The 22131-nt window shown below is 41.3% G+C and overlaps 1 protein-coding gene across 3 annotated transcripts in view; it reads right to left on the bottom strand.

The window, feature by feature from the left end:
- The window catches only part of PPARGC1A (PPARG coactivator 1 alpha), a 345221-nt gene that overhangs the window by 30917 nt on the left and 292173 nt on the right, over window positions 1-22131 (bottom strand). For all 3 annotated transcript variants that reach the window (XM_048942000.1, XM_048942002.1, XM_048942001.1), the window contains exon 3: window positions 666-860. In XM_048942000.1, coding sequence (XP_048797957.1) covers window positions 666-860 — 195 coding nt within the window. The remainder of the gene's footprint in view (window positions 1-665; window positions 861-22131) is intronic.

Below are 22131 nucleotides of genomic sequence, written 5' to 3'. Positions count from 1 at the left end.
AAGCAAAATTCTCAGCGATCTGTTCAACAGAACAAGTCTCTGATCTAAACAGAGAAGTTAACTTGAACAGAATAATGGATGCTTGTATCTGACTCTGCTATTGCAGAAGTCAGGGATAAATTACTTTCACCAGAAATAGAATCCTGTCTCAAACTCTCTTTACAGAACAAAATGCGTGTAAGGTTTCATTCACATCCTCACCCAAGATTCAGATTTGCCCTGATTAGTGCTAAGCTGGTGCTTACTGGTCAAATGAGCGTTAAAGGCACAAAATTAGCCCTGCAGTGCGCCAGACTCAATGGGCATTTCTTTACAGATCACCAAAGTGAAGTCTAAACATATACAGCAAAGAGCCTCAAGAAATGTAACGCGAATTAAAAAATATTCTCCTGACTTATTTGAACAGAATAATAAGCAAAAGTGTCAGTCATTAGCAAAAGAAATTAAAAAATAATCTCTTCAATCTACTTTTTAGTAGATTCCTTTATTAGTCATGTTATGATTGATTGGTGTGTTTTCTTCCCCACTTAAGTTTCAGTTCTTTACTTGATTTTCCTTTTCAGTCTATGTGAAAAGTCCAGACCTTACTGTGACTACATCATACCCATGCAGTGGGTAGCCAGAGACACATCCAGTTCCTGTTAAACAGTAGGAAGGGTTCTTACTAGAGACGGCTCTTCTGCCTCCTGGGGTGGCGGGGTGCCGTCGGGCATCGGGGAAGGGCTGGCGTCATGTTCATTGGTCACATCTCCATCTGTCAGTGCATCAAATGAAGGCAATCCATCCTCATCCACAGGGATGCTGTCCAGTGTCTCAGTGAGAACTGCTAGCAAGTTTGCCTCATTCTCTTCATCTATTTTCTGTGTGAAGACCAAAAAAAAGAGTGGAACCAGGTGAGAAGACGAAAGAATGAAACAGTGACTCTGTATGTGAAAAAGCAGTCAAAACATTATTAAATATTGCCTTGAAACCTTAACCTGCAACAGCGTCTCAGGAGATGCAATTAAGTGCAAGAAAATTATCCAGCTCTGCATTTAAGAGAAATCTCTTTGCATTTGCAGTGTATTGCTCTGCTTTACTTTTCCTCCGCGATTCTCTCAATGCAGCATTAACACCAACAGATAATCAGGCAGGGATTGCATTACAGGATGTGCCGAGGCTACTGGCACCTAACGATGGTGTCAGCCCAGGCTGTCTCTTTCTTTCTCCTTTGAACACTGAACAACAGTTAATTGACCTGACAAAATTACAAGAATCACAGAATAAGACAGCTAATCAGAAGGCCAAAATGAATTAACAGAGAAATCTGGCAAACCTTGTTCATGTACGTAGCCCAGCATGAGAGAGACAAGATCTCTCTTCCTTACTTCTGGACACACTTGCTCCAAAAACAAGGGAAACACTTCTAACTCCTGAACGTTTTGGCATTACACTAGCAAGCAAGACTCACAGAATCACAGAATTGTAGGGGTTGGAAGGGACCTCTAGAGATCATTGAGACCAACCCCCCTGCCAAAGCAGGTTCCCTACAGCAGGTCGCACAGGTAGGCATCCAGGCGAGACTTGAACATCTCCAGAGAAGGAGACTCCACCACCTCCCTGGGCAGCCTGTTCCAGTGCTCCGTCACCCTCACTGTAAAGAAGTTCTTGCGCACATTCGTTCAAAACTCACACTCTAAATGGCAGATTCTGGGTTTCTTTTAAATGAATATGTTAAGCAGTTGCCTTTCAAGTTCTCTTTTTGAATTACGTAGTTTGAGTGCTCAATGCAGCTATTGTATGCATTTATCTAATTCCAACTGCAATTATAAAAAGTAGATTAATCCCTAATCAGATGTGGCTGTAATGTTGAATTATACTAGATATCTTATTTCAGAAACAAGACTTCTTTCTGTCAAATTGAGTAAATTTAAATACCTCCCAATTTTTTTAATGAAATATAGTCCCAGCTGTGTATTAAGGTAAAGATTTTTTGGAGTACTAATTGTTCTGAGGAATAGAATTGTGTAAAAATCATTATATTTATTCTTCAAAAAGAGCGGAAATTGATCTTGACAGATCAATTATCTGGGACTTTTAGGCTGATCCTTGCGCCATTAAAATGAACAAAAAGCCTTTCCCTGATTCCAGAGATCTGAACCAAATGCAGGGCCACCAGGTTTGGAGCTTTTCCACACACTTCACAGTGGCTCATCACACCCTGGGTTCACACTACAAAGAGATTTCAGCGAAGTTCAGATCACACATTTGAGAAGTGAACTAGCAAGGCATATACGAGACAAATAAAAGCTCACCCTTTTGTAAAAAGTAGTGTTAGAAAAGTCAACATCAAAACACTGCCAGTAACACCTCAGAACAGAGAAAAAAAAATCAGGTGAATCTGCGCGTCCCCTCACTACGACTTTTTCTGCAATACAGCATCGTCCACCAGACTCTAAGGAGAGATGAGCATCAACCGCACAGACAATTCCTCCTGTCAGGCTGCTCTGCCAAATCACACCTCATGGGTTCCTGCAGACAAACTCTGCGTTCTCGTTAGAAAGCTGTGGCAGAGCACAGACTGCTCCGGTGCTTACAGCATTGTCCCCAGAAACGAATAAACACTCATGCACAGCTAATGCTAAGGAGAAGCATTTACTTAAAAGGCCAAAAGGGGCCTGACCACTGAGAAAAAGAGCCTAAGTCTATACATCTAGTAATTTCCATCATACCACGCAGAAACATGCATAGCGCCGTGACAATTCAGATGCTTTACTCCAGTGCTAGAATAGAGGGTATGGAAATAACCAGAGGGAAGCCACTTTGTGAATAAAACTTGCTCCAAATCCAACTCTTCACAGCCACTTTTTGAGAAGAGGGACATTATCGGTATCACTTTCAGAAAAGTGTAAGAAGAGGTTATCAGGCAAAAAAGCACTTTGCAGGGTAATGAAGTATAATGGTATGGTTTTTGGGCTTCTCCAGGCAGGGTGCATCCTCTTCCGCTGCTGGCCCATGGCACATTGGGGGGTTCTGGCTGACCCTGCAGCAGAAATGTCTCCAGCAAGACCAGCTGGGAGGGTGCCCTCTGCCCTTCTGCTGAGTGCTTCAGCACACAGAGCCAACAACAGAGCTCCAAGTGATGCTATTTCTAACTGGGAATGCCTTCTTCAATAATAGCATGACAGAAGAAACCCTGATATTTGCTGTTAGCTGCTTAGCTCTCATGCTTTAAACAGACATTCAAGTGCACTGACATTCAAGAACAGAAAGTTGAGTGGACACTGGTCCTCATCACAGCAATTTCAATTAGTTTTGTACAAGTTTCAACATTCAAACACCCCAGAGAAAGGAAAGGATGTGACAAAGAGGACTCTGTTAAACAATTAATGTCAGTTTCCATTATTGCTTCAGTCCCAATTTACAGAGCAAATAAATCAAAGTCACCACAGATGAAGCACACTAGCTGGCTAACACATGTCTATTCACAAATGACATGGCAGCAGGAACACATTAGTCAGGAAAATGACATTGCAAGATAACCTTTTAAAGGTTTAACTATGCAATTGCTCCTAATTGTCCTAAATTAGTGTTTATAAAGAAATACATTTATTAGGTACAGCAGAAACGGGGCTGAGGGGAGATGCAAAGTGGGATGGTTGGGTACATCACTGTCTGAGTAATAATCACTGAAGCAGCAACTTTCTGCTCTGCTCTCACAGCCTGAGTCTTGGTGTTGACAGCACTGGGGAGAAGCAACACTGTGGCCAAATGCAGGATATTTCACAGTTTCAGCACTGTCATCTATGAAGTCCACATTCCAGACTGCCATCCAACTTACTCACTAAACATCCAACACAAGTAGGGTTGGAAATTATTTGCTAAATCTAAAGAAGCAGCTGTTAAGTAGTTAGGCCTCCTGAAGGAACTACAGCACATAACAAAATGGGGTGGAAGACAATATCAAAAGTAAAACCATATGGCAAATATTTCTTAATGACTGCATCTTACAAAGCAATGGAACTCTTTAATGTAGAAGCAGTCATGCATCACTTCTCAACTACATGAACTTCTTAAACCCTTGGTGGTTGGTTTTAAGATAAAGGCATCGGGGACATAGGATTTTTCTGATCCCCGTATATTTCCACTTGGCTGAATCAGGCAAGGAACCCGAGGCACTAAATGCATGTGCTTGAGCATGAGTTTCTAGCACATCTGGTACAATAGGTACATTCTGAAGAAAAGTAAGATTGGGCATTTATGTACCAGAGAACACAAGAGGGAAAGCTGCCTAACATAGCAAATTCCCAGAACACCAGCTGACCCTCAAAGATGAGCTATTGAGGTGTCCAAATACCACAGAAAGTTTCTAACTGTATTTTTACATGTTTTGCTCTAATTCTTTTGTATTTCTACAGCACTAAAAATAATTTCATCTAAAAACACTTTATTAGTTGTGCAACAATCTTATTCTAATTGGTTTCTGCCTTCAGTAAAATGTCTCCAGAGATAGTGTCTTTTTGGCCAGTGAGAAGATCTAAGAAATGAGGCAGTAATTTACCCACACAAAAGTATTTAAATCCTCTACCCCTGATAATTCGTTCTCCTTTGCTTACTCTTCCCTTTGATGGAGCTGGGTTCACCTGGTGGTTAGTGATTCATGCCTGCAATACCAGTTGTTGGCATGTGGAAAGGTATAGCATCGAGACTCGGACACCTTGTCTTTCAGAGACATCACTACGGGGAACGTACATTGAGCAATGCTGCAATTTTTCCTTATATATATTTTTTGTCCTTAAAAAAGTCCTGCAAAATTTCAGAACATCCATCCTTACCATCACCAATCCCTCCCTGAAGTCAGTGCACACGGTTTCTTGCTCAGGACTCTGCTGTAGCTGATCTACAGTCAGCATAGGCACACTGATTCTAAATCATTATTCTGAAAATCTTTTCTTTTTATCAAATGCATCTCCTGCCCTTCATTTTCAGTTACTACAAGGACAGCTTTTGCTTACTCTATCGCAAGGAAAGAAATCAGTTAGTGAATGAGGAAGATGCCCTAAATTTTCTTCATCGATGATGTGAATGATGTGAAGGTCCTTCTTGATTCACACTGAAAGACTGAGACCTAAGCTGTGCTATTCATCCACAGCCCTGAGCTTGGGGCAGTGGCAGCTTGCCACGTCTTTGTGAAGAGCCCAGGAAACTTCAGGCCTAATCCACAGCTGGCAGAAGCTATCATGATTCTAGCAGTCAGCTCTGTGAGCAATTCAGAGAAGCCAGGTGAGTACCTGAACTCACAAGGGATCACCACTTCAGAAGACCAACTCATTTCTCCTCGGTAGCCTAAGATCTATTCATAGCATAATTAACAAAGAAAATAAGAGATTTTCCCCCAGCTGAAAATATCCGCATGATCTAAAAATATCGGTACATTATGGCACTATTTGCAAAAGCACAAAAATGACTAGCGAGTCCATCTGGGGTTTCCAACAGGATTTAATTCCTTCCAGACACGTATTAGAATAAGCTTGTCCTTAAGACTCACAATACCAAGAAAAATGAAGGGTTTGGTCCTTCTCACACATCAGGACACAGAGGCACCAAAAAGCTCACCATCATCACCCCAAAGTGCACGGTAGGGGCAGATGGTGTTTCAGCCTCAGTCCCACAAATCAACCTTTGCCACCCAAGGATGAGGAGCCACAGGCTGGATAGAAGCCCAGGAGAAGTCGGAGGGAAGGGATCAGGAAACAAGTGAATGTGTTCCAGCTGAAAGAACATGAGGACTGAGGCCAGGGACTGCTGGTGGAAAGCATCACACCCCAACCCAGAGAAGAAGAACCAGTGGTAGAAGAGGAATCATGTGCTCTACTCTACCTGCTCACAATCAGCCCTGTGCCATTATATAATTTGAATTTTAACTTTTATTTTATTGCTCAGCTTCTTTGCAAATCTTTAGGCATCCTGCACCGTCTTACAGGAAAAAAAAAATAAAAATAAAAAACACATGATACATTTGCATTAAAACAGTTTTCCAAGGTCTGTTAGTCTGGTCCCCATGAGACATTCCCATAATTGAAATGCTTAAGTCCAGAGCTATCAATTATCTTTAAAAACAAAATGGAGTCCCACTAGGAAAAAATTACAGCCAAGTTTCTTTATGTGTAGTAGAAATGTGGGGATTAATTATCATCACCCCTGTGCAAATGCCTTCAGGGTATGGGAAAGAAACAAGAGATCACTTCTTGAAGGAGACAGCTGTACTCGTGCTCCTCACATCACCTGTAGACAAAATTCACTTGAACTGAGAGATCACATTCTGACTTGAGCAGTCTCACTGCCCAATACAGGGACCATGTATGTATTGCATCTGTCTGACATACCATATCCCCACATCCTATTATTGATGCAGAAGCCTCAGTGCAGCTGGGTGCGGTTGGGTTTCTGGAGACAGTGTACTCATCTTAAGCAATATGCCCCTGTGCATTACTTGCCATTCCACTCTCCCCAAATGCTGTTAAAAGTAGTGCAATTATACATAGCACAGGTGCTGCAATGCCTGGCTATCAGAGCTGGGAACCTGGATGGGACACCAGACCCACATCAGACTCACAAAAGTGCCTTGTCATCCATGCTGCAATAGAAACTGAAGGCTGCCTAGCACAGCAGTCACAACCTTGCTCTGACAGCCAGCAGTGGCAGCAACGGGTTTGGCTGTGGTTTTGCAGGTATGGTTCACAATGGCAGCCACCCATATCAGCCCATAGGGTGCACAACCACAGAAAACACACTCAGTGAAACTCTGTTCCACTTGTTTTCAAAGCGTGGGGATTTTCCAAGCAAAAGGCAGTATTCACACAAAAAGTAACAGTACAAAAATAACTATACTTATTATTATCCATGCACTCAATACGGTATATTTTTGTGGTCTCAAAAACTTCTCGTATTTGTTCCTGGTATCTGAACTTGGGTTATTTTCTGTCTGAAAAGGCACGGACCTGACACTGAAAGACTTCTGTCAAGCATCTGGAATTAAAGCAAAACCACTTCAAGCCACAGTGCACACTATTTGCACATAGGGTTTTCTTTAAGATCTTGCCCCGATCACCTGAAGCAATGCTGCTATAGCTCCTGTAAGACAGACTATCTTTTCAGGTGAAAAATCTAACCTTTTTGCTATAAACTAAACATGTCAGTTTAAAAGAGCCTACTAAATATTCTTCCAGCACAAAGTCACTTGTTTTATTGCTTCTAACGAGTTGTTGCAGTTCAGATGTTTCCATTACAGCCTGGCAATTAAGCTTCTAATAAACTGAAGAGCTACTAATTGACTTATTCATCTCCCAAACTGAGGATCCAGCTAGCAACCTGTAACGCATTTTACATCTTCTGACCAAAATTCATTCACATTTTGCAAGCCATTTCAATTTCATTTGTGTAAACTGCACCTTTCCTTTCTGTGATAGTAATCTTTGATTCTGGAGAAAAGACAAAACAAAAATTCATCCAAGAGTAAGCTTTCATGCTGCAGATGTGTTAGCGGGACCAATGATAAGATATTGCTGTGCTCAAATCAGTGCACTGGTGGCAGACCCAATATCAAAAATTTATGGTAATTGAAACCACAGAATCTTTGGAAATGCAGTCAATTTGACTCAGTATCAAAAGGTCACTCTATTCAATTTATGCTTGATGCTGAGCACAATATAGAGAAAACACCTGAAAGCAAATGATCTTATCAGCAGTTTGGGCCTCAGCATTTACTGACTACATAGGCTAATTTGCTGATTACTAAATAAATGCATTACCTACGTTCTGTACTGGTTTAGCTCACAGAGGGGCTTCTTCCCTTGCGCAGAACTTGGCTCTGTGAAAGCACTCACGGTGCTTAGAACAGACCGCATCTCTGTGACTCTGGGACACACAGGTGCCACACAGCACTGCTGTACCAATGTCCTCCCAGTGCCATGCTTCTTACCATGGTCCCTCAGTGCTCCACATTGATGGGTGGGGAGCTGTAGAGGAAGGAGCAGCCTGGAACGTCTGTAGTAGTGTGGGTGGGAGAGCTGGGGCAGGCCACTCCACTGCAGGGCCACACCGCCAAGCCTGTGACACACACCTCCTTCCCCCATCACAGGCATTTGTTCACATCCTAAGGTCCTGACAACACGTGGTGATCATCAGCCACTGTCTGACTCCTACGACCTAGACAGGGCACAGAGTCACAGCCACCAGCCAAGGGTCCCAATCCAGCAGCCCCTGATAAAGAATGGGTATTCAAAAAACAGGGAAGAGGAGAAGGAGAGATGTCTGGGGCTTTCCCTGTTGCAGAGTTTTCACTGACGATGTCAGCAGTATTTCAGTCCAAGTATTTCAAGCGCTGCTTGCTCAGATTTATTTACTTATGTGATTTATGGTACATGCCTACACTAATCTCTATGCACCCACATAAAACTTCAACATTCATATAACTTTGTTAGGCAGCATGGCACATTCAGCAGGAAAAAAGAGCCACATTTATTTTCCCATGATTATTTCACACATGTAATTGATGTAAAAACCACTTTTTCCTCTCAGTGACGACAGACATCCCTAAAAAACGCACCTGAGTAGCAGCACAGACCCTGCCTTCAGGAGCTACAAAGCGTCCTATTGTCGCTTTTGTTAATTCATTATTTCAGCATTGCATTTGCTTTAGTTTCAATTGTGCTGAATGTGCTAGGACATCTATCACTATTCTTACTTCGTTTTAGAATTATGAGATTCTATACAAATACATTTCAGGGTAAAATTACATACAATCAACCAGAGAAGAGTTTATATGTAATCTTTAATTTTGTTCAATTATGTGGAAGGTCTGTTTTGTGAAAACAGAACACACACACATCCATCTTAAATAGTAAAAGTTCCATCTTAAATAGTAAAATAGACTCTCATATATGGGAAAAGAGTAATTTAGTTTGACTGGCAAATCAGCATTTTGTAAAGTAACAATTTTATTGAAAGCTTTTGATGATGTTTTATGATTTATCAGTGTGTTCAGCTCCGCTGTACCTACCCCTCCCAACCACAAAAGACACTGCAAACAGCAAAACTCCATGCCCCACAGGAGGCAAAACGCAGGCTTTGCTTAGGCTTGCAGTATGAAAGGATCAGGACATTGTTAATATGCCTGTGCTTCCTATAAATTCTTATTGTGATCCAACTGGATGGCTGCCATGTGGTCTCATCTCCTACACATTTGTGAGCTGGCTAAAGAGTCTATTGAGGCACAACACAAAAACTTGTTTACAAGGCTGAAGTAGCATTTACTTTAAGTACCCTCCCGTATGTCCCAGCAGAGGTGATAAATGACACACCATTTTGGAGGTAGGGCAGCTACAGGAACAAAGACAGGAGATACCCTAAAAAAACTAAGGAAATCATCACAAATAGGAAAAAAAATGTAACTTCAGTTACATGCACTTTATCTTACCAGCCTAAAATAGCTTCAAATACACTTAGAAACTTTGCTACAGCCACCGAGGATACTCTTCATTATGAAACAGATGTATCTGAATTTTCAGTCAGTTTAGCATTTGGATTAGTTTAGAAGTCCCAAAATATCCCTAGCTACGGATTTCCTTGATTTGTCACTATGCGGTAAGACTTAACTGTTTTTTTATCACAATTTCGTGTATGTGAATCAAATCATAAGCCAGAAATTGTGACTTGAAGCCAGAAAACATTAAAAATAAATAAATATCACAGTAAAGCTATCTGTAGCTAAGCCTTCTCTATAGCAAGTCCATGGCTGGCTTGCTCCTAAGTTCGTTGGAACTCACTAGTCTTCACAGATAAAACTGACGAAATCTGGAAAGGTGAAATAAATATGGAGTAAATACTATTTAAAACTACCTTGCCAAATTATGCTAAGACTATCTTGCTCACATACCCTCAGCCAGCCCCGCAGCTACACAGCGCACATGTACAGGTGTGTGTTAGAGTTCCCACAGCTGCTGCCTCTCTTCTGCATTCAGAACTGAATACATAGCTTCTTCTCTGCTACTCCTTTAAAACTGCATGTTTTTGGTCTCCAGTTTGCCATTGAAATGATCTAAAAGAACACATTATTCTCAGGGAGACACTGATGCTAACCAGCCTCTTTATCATCAGATGGAAACAAACCTAGGCATTTTTTGTGCTGCCCCTTTAAAGACTACTCCTAAGAGGCAGCCAGGTCCAGCAGTACCTATCAATACACTAAATATCATATTAATTAGGCTGTAAGTTCCTTTAGGCAGGGACTATCTTTTTGTTATGTGTTCACACGGTCCCTTTCACACTGGTGTCTTGATTTACAGTCAAGCTTTGAGATGCTGCCACGGCACCTACAATAAATAATTGTATGTACTTCTATTTAATTCTGCTAGTAACCAAAAGAAAAAGAACTTGGGCCCAGATGTTCGGCTGCTGTAAATCAGGGCCTCTCCACAGGTTTTAATGGAGCTCTGTAGATTTACGCTAGCTGAGGATCTGGTCCTCTGCTTGCTGGGTGTGCTGATGCTGAAGTGGGGGCTATACCTCCTGTGTGCTGTGCCAGTACCACCCAGCACTGGGATCAGCAGCACTTCAGTAGGGTGGATGCAGGGGCTGTGGCATCAAGGGAGCTGTGCCCCTGAGCTCTGCACTGCAGTGTCTAAGAACAGCTTAAACAGAGCCTGGGTGTATCTAACCCTATGATGCAGCCAACACTGTGCTCACATTCACAGCTGGAAACGCACTGATATATCTGCTCGTGGCAAGTGCTTTTCAGTTTAAAAGTTATCCCCACTGAAATTTCAACAAGTTACAGCTAGAGCCCATGTAACTCCATGTATGCAGGAGTCTAGTTACAAGAAAGTAAAGGCTTTTTAAGCAGAGGGTACACGTAGTCCCAGGAATAAAAAAAAAAACATAAATGGCAGCCATTTGAAGAATGGAGGTGGTCCCTGTAGGTGACTGCCTGCAGTTCCATTAGAGCATTCTGGAAGGCAGAACCTGGTTAGGTGGCACTCCTGGAGGAGGAACAGACACACAACCTCTGCTCTGAGGATGGGCACTGTCACGGCTGGCAGTGGGCAGAGGCAACATTCATGTTCTTTAAACTGTTGCACGCATATTCACCCCACCAGTGAGTGAGCATGGTGAGGAAAAGCAAAGCAAATGAGGTTGCACTTCATCCTACACATTAGTGAGGGGAAAAAAACCCAAGCCTATAGTATTTCCAGTACAAAAGAGTAATGCATAAGCAAATAATATTTTTACTCAGAGGTGGTGATGCACTAGAACAGGTTGCCCAAGGAGGTTGCGGATGCCCCATCTCTGGAGGCATTCAAGGCCAGGCTGGACGTGGCTCTGGGCAGCCTGGTCTGGTGGCTGGTGACCCTGCACATAGCAGAGGGGTTGAAAGTGGATGATCATTATAGTCCTTTTCAAACCATTCTGTAATGCTATGAATATTGTGAAGTTTTGTATCCTGTAAGCCTGTCAGACTGCCAGACAGTATTTCACAGCAGCCCAGCGTCTCATTTGCTGTTTCCGCAGCGAAGGCGGCACCAGGCTCGAACCCACCTGGCATTGGGTTCTCCCATGGATTGCACTACCCCAAACCAAAATAACCCACTGAAGTTTAAGACAGGACAGAGTAAGTGCAAGTGAGAAGCAAGTCAGGATCTTTATGTTTGCCCTTCTGTCCCCAGGAAAAACGAAATCCATTTCTTTTCCTTCAGACACGTCGATATAACAGCCCAGGCTGCGAGGGTTTGGCTTCACCATTGGCAGTGCAGTGATGTTTATTTCCATTAGGCTGGGTCTATAAAACCCTCCTTTTATTTCTGCGCTTCCACAATTTCAAAACAGCAAGCCTGACATTTTGCTCTCTGACAAGCCACGCTGAATACTGGGATGCTTGAAAAATCTATACGAAGAAAGCTCTTAAGACAAGAGAGGCTGAGCATTCTTGCCACAAATGGCTTGTTTGAGCTATCTCTCTTCCTCATGTTCGGCGGAAATCAGACAGCTTATTGGCTTAGCTTGTTAGGCCAGGTTAAAGGGATGCGATGCTGAAAGGCTCTTACAGAAGCTTACCCTTGGACTAAAAATAGCAGGCACTAGAGAATTATCTTAAATACTACCAAACTTGTTCTGCGCTGTGAATGCAGATAACTGTAATATGTTTCCATTTTTGGTAGTTTTACAGCTTTTTAAAGTTATGCTTGCTTTAGCTGACTATTTAATTAGTTTCTGATTCTATTTGCCACTTTTTCCTCTCAAAGATATAGCCTGAGGGGTACTTTGCCTATGAATCCTTTGTATTTAGCAGTGTTGCTATTGTTAACATCTAATGAGCTGTTGGATTTGCCAAACACTCAGTATAGGTACAAACGCTTCTTTGAAATATAAATGTTTAACACATAGCTAATAGCAAATCAAAAGATACTCCAGTGCTGCATCCTCACTCTCATTGCATATCTCATCAAAAGGGAATAAAAATAAAAATCTGCTTTATTGCGTTTAATTCTCAAATTCCAAACTGCATATCTGAATGAGATATTTTTAGCTCACAGAGCAGGCCTTTAGAAGAAAACTGAATGTTATTTGGTATTGTAAGAGGACTCATATCAGCAAGGCTCCATGGTCCAACATGCTGTCCTGCCAGCCAGACTGTGGAGCTGTTAATAACCCACCTTGGGTAAGGCCAATTTCTAGAGACAAATGCTGTGCAAGGTCAAGCTAAAACCCAACTCTGCAACCCAACTGAAGCTTCTTCCCCTGTTAGGCAGATATCTCATCTGACTGCTGTGGACCTGGCAGAGCTTGTCCTCTTAGACACCATCTTTCTTTGATTCTCGCAAGGTGAGAAATGTTTTTGCTCTTAAGTAGTGGAAGAATTCTCAGAATCCCTCACTACATATATACCTGGTGCCTTTATAAGCTAAAGCATAGTGGCATAACCTAGCCACATGTCTTGCAACTGCCATTAGAGCCCTCCATACATCTTCATTTGGGAAGCAAGTTTTCTCTTTGAGTCAGGAGTTGAGTTCACAGCCTCTCTGTCAAATAAATGCTGGGCTGCTGAGCAAGCCCTGCCTCAAAAACATTTCAGCCATCTATTCCTCAACTCTGTCTTCCCTAGTCAGGCAGTACAAAAAATACTCTGCCTTCATTATTGTGATTAACATTACTATCCATCTCCCACAGCTTCAAATTTCTACTGCTTTAGCATTACTCTGGCACTACCAAGACAACAGTGCTGTTGCAGACTCCAGCCACATCATAAGGGAAAGGATCTGCACAAAGAATTTACAGTTTAAGCAGACAAGGCGAAGAAGGGAGGATTTGAATCCTCGCTTTATAGCAGGGGATTTGATGCACAGAGAGAAACCAATTCCTCCATGTCACAGGAAGCCCATGGGCACCCCAGTCTGAATGGACACAACAGAACACAGGGAGTCACACGGATCTCCCATCCTGGAGATGCCTGGATGAATAGTAGTAGTATATTCAGAACAGCAGCACATTGCAGAGGAGAGAAGTTTGAGCCAGTGGGAAGAAGCATGGTCACAACTGAGTTCAGAAGAAAGCATTTGGAATGTATGGCTTAATGTGGTCAGCTGGAGCCAACTCTCAGAACACAGGAGGCTATAATAAAACAGTAACTCACAGCAAGTGCCTTGGAAAGACTAAGGGTTCACAAAACATATTGTTTAACTGGAGTATTCAGTTTTCTCCTTGCATAAATTCCTTTGGAAAGATAAAAATATATATTAAAAAAATAATTTATTAATGTCTGACCACGTTCCAGACAGAAAAAGATTAAAAAAAAATAAATGAGAGAGAGAGAGAGAGAGAAAAACCACTACTGCATTGCTGCTCACTTTTTACTTAATACTTTACTTGATTTCTTTTGCTAGTGAAGCTACTTCTGCTCTTTCTGGCTACAGTTTTAATAGCTCAAGCTCAGAGATCTGCTGTTAGGATCCTGCTGAGCTGAAGTAACATTCAGAGACATAGCACTTGTCTGTGGACTTCCCTATGTAAGATCATCACCCACCACAGCCTGCAAAGGTCGTTAAAAAGCCCATAGGAAGTCAGACAACAGCAGTGGAGGAAGAAAGTGTCTTTGGCACAGGATCAGGGATAAAATACTTTCACAAGGGTATTTGTGGGATATCAGGCCAAGTGAATTGGAGTTAGTATGAGGAATTATGCCATTAACACCAGCAACAGATTAAGTCCTGATGATTTTCCTTGTATATAAGGTGGAAGAAGACAGGGTAGATATTGTGTGTTTACTGAAGCGAGATAAGATATAATCTAACCAAATCATGGAATGCAATTTGGGAAGATATTCAAAGAGTTATAGAGTCTGAATTAGCAGGTTTGTTTTATACCTATTGGTGCAATTATGTCCTGATGCAAAACAATTATTGGATTCCAGAAAGGAGAACATCAAGTGAAGTGGCCCTAATCCTTCATTAGCTGAGTAGCACTTGGGGCCAGGAAGGACACCTGCACATACCCAAGAGTAGAAATCAAGAAGTAGGAGGCAGACATCTCCAAGAATTTTGGAGTGTCCAAATTTGGCACAGGGAGATGCATTTTCTCTGCACACAATTCAGATGGCTTCAAACATTTACATAGCTATATTTTGTAGGGTCTCTTTCTAGTTCTATGAGCCTTTTGACTCCTTTGCTATTGAAAATAAAACTGTTATACCACACTATTGTTCTTACGCCTTCCTCGCACAGTTATTTGGATAAGGCCTTTTCCATGAGAATAGTTTGGCAGCCAAAGTTAAAAAAGATGCCATTCTACAACAGAACAAAGCATTTCTAATAAAAATTGAAGCCATGCAAAATTTGACCGAGATCTCATCTTAAGGCATCTCAGGAGAACCTCAGCTAACTCGTGTATGGTTCCTATGTTAAATGCAGTAGTTTGCAATGAAATCTGCTTTTAGTTTTTGAGGTCAGACAAACTCCTCTCTCATATTTGACTCTCTGGGGTTAAAAATGATGAGGATTAATAAGGAGTAATGCGGACTACCTCCAAATTCTCACATTTTCATAAGGATTTCTTTTTCTTTTTTTTTTTTCTTTTTTTCTTTTTTTTTTTCCATTTGGGAATACACCAGTATGGTTAGTCAGGGATTTGAAATAACAGTGGATAATGAGTCTTGGTCAAAAACAACTAGAGAATACAACGCAGTTCTGGACGATACATTCAAGGAATTTCTTTATGAGGGCTCTTTCAAAGACTGATTTAGGGGAAGAATTGGGAAAACCTAGCCATTCTGTTGAAAGGAATGGAAGGGCAATGAGTACTACTGTAGGATCTTTTTTTTGCTGACTCAGTGAAGACACATTTGTCATTCAAAGCCAAATTAGAAAAGGGCATGGATCATGCTACATAGATGCTCAGTCTCAGTTATCAGGCAGGTACAGGCAGCTTCCAACACATCTACCTCCAAGTGCATCTAAAAAAAAGGCAATCTCTTTTGGTGGATGTGGACAGAATGTCTTTGTCAAAATTTCAGTTTGAGCAAATATCGCAAAGCGGTTTAGCACGGGGAGGATTTGTTCCTGCAGAAATTGACACAAATTCCTTTAGGACAGGGGCAGCCACCCCAACTGCACAGCTCGGATTGCCAGGAGATAGAATTAGGGAAACTGGAAGATAACACTGTGGCCTAATGTAAACTCTTAAATCTGCTGTAAACAGAGTGGTAACATTGGCACGCAATAAAACTGGTATCTGTCATTGCACTTCCACAAGCAGGTGTAGGAAAGGACAAGAAACATGAGTGGATTTTTGCTCATCTCTATGCATTCTGATCAGGAAAAAAAGTATCATGAGAGAAGCTATGGTAAATAGCTGACATTGTATTAATGGAGGGCAAGCTGGAATGATTGCATAGTGGAGAACAATGTGAGGTCAATTGCAAAGGTTGAGTTCAGGTTCCTGTTAAACAAGTGGCGCAACCTGGAAACGCAAACTTGAGAAGGCAACATTCCTGGACTTTTCAAGTTGGACTGACAGAACAGTTTAGCATGCACAGGAACCACTTTCTAAAAGCCTTCTGACATTCCTGCTGGGTCAGGCCACATCTTCAAGAACACACACACATAGAAAAAAGAATTGGCCTTCTGTGGCCTATGAGCTGTAATCATCAGCTTTACTACATCATTCCCTCCACCATTTTCCCTGTGTTCTTTCAGGACTCGCTTGTTCCCACTCAGAAGAAAGCCTGAGAGAACCACTAATACAGAGCAAGAACTAATAAATCCACCCAGAACATCAGTCAGCTCTATGCAGAGACACGCTTTTGGTCCTCTAAGAGCTAATCCTGATTTGTGTGTATAAGCAACATATCAGTGCTAACAAGCCATTTCTGCCTAGTTAAAAAGGGAGCAGAGAATCATTCCAATACCAGCATTTTTCAGCTGATGAAAACTAGTCTTTTTTTTTTCCCCCTTCATTGTTATTAGGTCTGAAGATAAACAAGTTTCTATGATGGGATGTACTAGCTAAGGCAGCTTTTCTACAGGTTTGCTAATTACGTCGATGCAGATAGCATCTCCTAGCTGGGCTGAATGTAAGAACTTTATACCCAGAAAAGAATATGGTCCTGATCACAATCAAGAAATCTGGTATAGCAACTACTAAATGACCATCTGAAAGCAGTGCAATTAATCTTAGTTTATGGGATATAATTTTCAGGAGAGTTAGATATCTATGACTAGTTTAAAAAGTAAATGCACAAAGAAGTAATGTGCCACCAGAATTGTAACAAAAAAGATTGCATGGAAAGTTATGCATTATGGATGATTTAGCAATATCATAGATAGCAAAGGCTCCAGCAAAAAGAGTGAAATCATCCCTGTCTTCACATTTGTTGGCGGAATTTTAACAAGGGGCTCCTGGGAGCTCTTGGGGGCTCCTCCATGGCTCAACAGACAAATTAACTCATCAAAAGGAAGTTAGGGATGATTAACTAACAAGAGCCCCCTCCAGCCCATAACTGGCACATGGTTATTTCACCCAGATGGTGTTCACCTATGTGAAACTGGTAATGACAGTTTCAGATCAGATTTACAGAAAAACAGAGATAATAAGGTGCTGCAAGAGTGACACGATAGGAGTTATTGGTCTGTGATGCTCTAGACTGTGCCAGAGGCAGCAGAGCTGTTTTGTAATGTTAGGCTCTGTTTTGTAATGCTATCCTCTCTGCCCGAGAGATTTCCTGCTGTAAATGGGAGACTCAGTCTCCAGAGAAGTATTTGACCTGACCCTTCCTATACGAGAGCGGGATCAACAGCAAGGAAAATGACAAGAGATAGCAACACTCCCCTCACATACAAGCCAGAACAGTTTGACACCTTTTTTCTGAAAAATGGATGAATGCCTTTGTAGCATTAAGGACTGTGAAATATTTTCTTATGCCTTAGGAAAAAAACCTAAGTTTTTCTGGCTCTTCTCCCGATGCAATTGAGGTGACAATTTGTAAGATTTTGCCTAGTATCTTCATACAAGTATGAAGAGTGCTTGTTGGGCTTTTAAGGACTGATAATACAGCAAATAAAATTCACATCAGTCCCAATGGAGAGAAATGTAAGCACAAAACCAGAAAGAGAATTCCATTAAAAAAAAAAAAAAAAAAAAGCATACATTTTCACAAATATGTAGAGATAAATGCCTACAGCTCCTTCTGAAGGTGCCCAGAGGGTCAAATGTCTTACAGGGCACAACCAATCAGATCACAGAATCATAGAATGGCTTTGGTTGGAAGGGACTTCAAGGATCATCAAGCTCCAACCCCTGTGCCACAAGCAGGACCACCAACCTCCATACCTGATACTAGAGCAGGCTGCCCAGGGCCTCATCCAATCTGACACCTCCAGGGATGGCACATACACAATCTCTCTGGGCAGCCTGTTCCAGCACGTTACCGCTATGTCTGTAAAACCTTCTGACATCCCAATGTCAGTAAGCATGTACTAAAATTTTTGTATGTTAAAATAATTACTTCTTACTGCAAAAAACAATTGCATTTTTATGCATTTAAATAAACGCTCTCCTGAAGAGGCACAAGGTCCTCCTCCCTTGTTCTCCAGCCTGTACAGTGGATCATATGATATCCAGGTGCTGCTAGTTAACTAACATGTATTTTAAAAAGTCCTTTTAAAACTCACGTCATATCTGATTTTCACAGAAGGTCACTGACTGCACTGTGGAAGCACACAGACCTACAACATTCTCACCAAAGCCAAAATCCCAGTGGGAAGTCTCACTTCCATCACATTAATTACCTCCTTCCTCGACTGCAGATCCCGAATTGCTGTCACTCCTTAAATAGCAACCTGGGAGAACAACAACTGGTTTTCACTTTTTTTTCCCCACAAAGGTTTAGAGAATTTTCAAAAGCAATTTTGAGTTCCCTTCAGGAGATAGGACCATGCATGAGGAAATGCCCATTACTTCCTCTAGCAGCTCATAGGGAAGGACATTCCTCTCATCACCCCCATCTTCTAGATACCTGTTATCACCACTTCCTTGAAATTAATCTCTTGGGTCAGAAACAAATTTGTCACCCAATTTCTCTATTTTCAGGCAAGTGCATCTCCTGTAGGAGAGATTTGCAGCCCACCAAGCTACTTGATGGACCACTGCTCTGAACCCCTCTGAGGATTTAATACCTCTGAGCACTCAAGGAGCAGCTGTGACAACAGATAGAAGTATGGAGGAGTAGGAAACTTTCTGCCTGTTTGCCACCTATAACCTTGTAACGTGATTGGAAGGGCCAATCCTCCTAAACTTTATCTGATGAGCTAGATGGCTGTAAGCAGTTCAGGCAACTCAAAGCTGCCATAAATTAACAACTCTACCACTGGAAGCCAACACTGCAGTTCCTAATAGAAAATGCTCCGCTCTTCTGGCATCCTCTTAGCCATTAGGCATACCACTATGGGACCAGCACTCTGTTGTGTTACTTACAGTAAAGCACAAAAGCACACATGCGAGTGAGGAAATGTGTTAATTCACTGCACTGCATAGCTAAGACTTCATAACAACACCAAAATATCAGTAGGTTTGGATTTTTTGCTTTCATAAACAAACTCCAGTGATTGCTCATGCGGTAAAGAGCAAACTCCAAACGTGGCCCTTCAGACTTATCATCACCGCAAAGTGCTAATTAATTCTTCAATCACTACAAAGAAAGGCTGTTGTTCTGTGTTCTCAGAACTGATATCCAGCCAAAGCCATCACCTATGTGTCCCTAAGGGGCTGCTTTCCATCGAGACCTGAAGCCAGCCTTCATGGCTGAATATCCATGTACATGCAGATTGATCTCTCTGCCCATCAACACTGCAATTCGTCACTTGTAAACTTAGGCACATGCATAAAATTTCCAAAATAAAAAAAAACAGACACCAGAGGAAAAGTCTCAAAAAACTGGCAGGTGGCAACATGGCAGAAATGCTGCAAATTTCTGGTGCACCTGGTTATTAACCACAGTACTGTAACAGGAGCTACAGGTGGGTAAGATCTCAGAGACACAGGCAGGCAGACACATGGGGTTCCTCTTTTCTCCTTTCACGTGGAAAAAAATGCACAATTCAATACTAAAACTTTCTCCTGCAACTAATTTGCTCTATATGCAATTTCCTCCCCCTGACCTACACATGTACAATAGGTTAGCAGCAGTACGAAAAAAAAATTTGAAATTAAACTTTACTATGATTTTATCATTCTGTAATGGCATGGACTTGAGCTAATGTTAAGTGGGATGGGGCAGCAGGAGAAGAGCATGCCAGGGTTAAGATGGAACGTTTAGTAGCAATTAGCAATGATGCACAGTACAAAAATAGCCACAATAATAATAAAAAAAAAAGAAAAAAAAAAGAAAAAAAGAGGTTACACTAGAAGTAAAACCATTAAGGGAAATAAATTTAACAGTTTGGCCAATTAACATTTCTTTAAGAAAGGCAAACTTTCTGTTGTTGTTAAACAAATGGGGAAGTAGAAAAACAGGAGAGCTCCATCGAAAATATTTACTTCACACTAGCAAAGACTCAAGCGAGCATTTTTCCAACAAAAGGCAGAGCCACCGTCCCACTTTTTTGTGACCCCCTCTGCAGTTCTAGGGAGAAAATATTTAGTTGAACATTATCGTAAGCCAGAATATGGCTCTATTTATGTGACAAGTTGACAACATACAATTTCATGCTTGTTGAACTGATCTGTGTTATATATTCACTGAGAATATTATGAAGTCTCACCATTATAAATATGAAACTGTATACACTTATTCAAAATAACTTCTGCAGTAGCAATTTATAGCTTGGTTGTTTGCGTGCATATGAAGTCCAAATGCTACCTTAAAAAGCTGCATCTCACTAAAACAGATGTGGAGTGTGACTGTGACCAAAGTGGATTTAAGATGACCTCTGTGAAAGGAGGCTATTACATTTTTGTCTGTATGGCAGCTGACACCAGTTTGTATTTAGATATGTAGCCAGTGGGAACACAGTGTCCTTAAGGGCTCGTTTTAACATGGGCCAAGACATTCGTCTAATGACCTAATTAGCTTACTACTGTTCTGCTAAGCACTATGCCTCCCTCTGCAAAAAGGACAGGTACTCAGCTGATGGCAGACACGGCAGCATCTGAAGCCTAGGCTGCTGCAGGTGAATTCCTGGCAGAGCAGTGAAATATCTCCTTAATGGGAGTGTGGAGAAGATCAGTTGCATTTTCTTGATCACACGCCTGGGGAATGGTCTTGGTGGCCTCATACATCAAACAATAAGCTCTCAAAGCAATTGGTTGGGTTTTTTTTTTTGTTTTTTTGTTTTTTGTTCATCTGGGAGTTCTTTCCTGCCTGAAGGTTTCAACCAATGTGTGAGGCTCTTGCACAAAAATAGAGGCAAGTTTAGACAGTCTGCAGTTTGTCCAATCAGGAAAAAAAAGAAAGAGCAGCACACTCAATATAGGACATTTACATAAATTTTTTCCAATTACATAGCAGCTGGATTGAGTGAAATGAACTCCATTTACTGCTTGAGCATTTTAAAATGTCAGCACAGCTAGCCACAGACGTAGTTTACATACACCTTCCACACAGACGTAATGCTATTGGACTGGGCTCCTATTTAGTATGGGCAGAAATCTGAGTCAGGCCAGAGGCATTTGCAAAGGTAACGCATTCAAATGCTATGAAACTTGACACTGCTCTATTAGGAATATAAAAATTCTTGCTCCCTTGCCCAGTCTCTTCCCCTGGAATTGAGGGCCTTCCTTCTACTCTCAAAAACTGTCTTTATGATACACTGTTACCTTTCATTGTTCTTGCAAAGTTTCCTATCCCAAATCTGCATCTTCAGCCCTTGATGTTTATTTTTGTTTTAAACCTACAATGTTGTCTGTTTCCCTATTAAACCTATCCTGTAACCACATACTGTACATTCATTTCTCTGGGACCTCGGTAGCTCTTATCTGTTTGCTTTTATGATCTCTTATGAAGTGCTAGGAATAGCAATTTGCAGTGCTGTTTGTAAAGCCATCTCAGACTGAACTCCTTCCCCTTTTTTGTCATACAGTGATACTCTCAGCAGTGAAATCCCATTTGCCATAGAAGAATTTCATTACAGGATGCACTTTAGAGGGACACAAGTTCCAAAGTGTCTTGTATGTGCTTATCATGTAAAACATTTAATGTGCATTAATCTGAATTTCAAAAAAGGACTTCCTGGAGCAGCAGCCTACATGTTGGTATGTCCTGCATTACCTCTGATTCACTGACACGCTGCCCGCCCCATGTTACTGCCCAGAGCTATTTAGTTTCTTTTCTCTAAGGCCACAGACATGCTGCTATGCTGTTCACACAATCTCAGTTCTTTTAAGCACTTTGATAAGCTTTATTCTGCCATTATACCATCTATGCCATTAAACACAATGTTTAAGTTCTATGTTAAATCACAATCAGTTCCTATTAACTGTTCCAAGCTCCTCGTTTTTATCAACAGTTACTTTATTAAATCCTTAATAATATAGATGGAATAGTTAGTTAATTTGTGTGTTGAGCCATGGATGTTAATTTGTAAACATAATAACATACTGCAATCATTT

Source organism: Lagopus muta, chromosome 4 (genome assembly GCF_023343835.1).
Source record: "Lagopus muta isolate bLagMut1 chromosome 4, bLagMut1 primary, whole genome shotgun sequence".
In the NCBI taxonomy this organism is placed as follows: domain Eukaryota; kingdom Metazoa; phylum Chordata; class Aves; order Galliformes; family Phasianidae; genus Lagopus; species Lagopus muta.
This window is presented reverse-complemented; position numbering and strand designations above follow the sequence as displayed.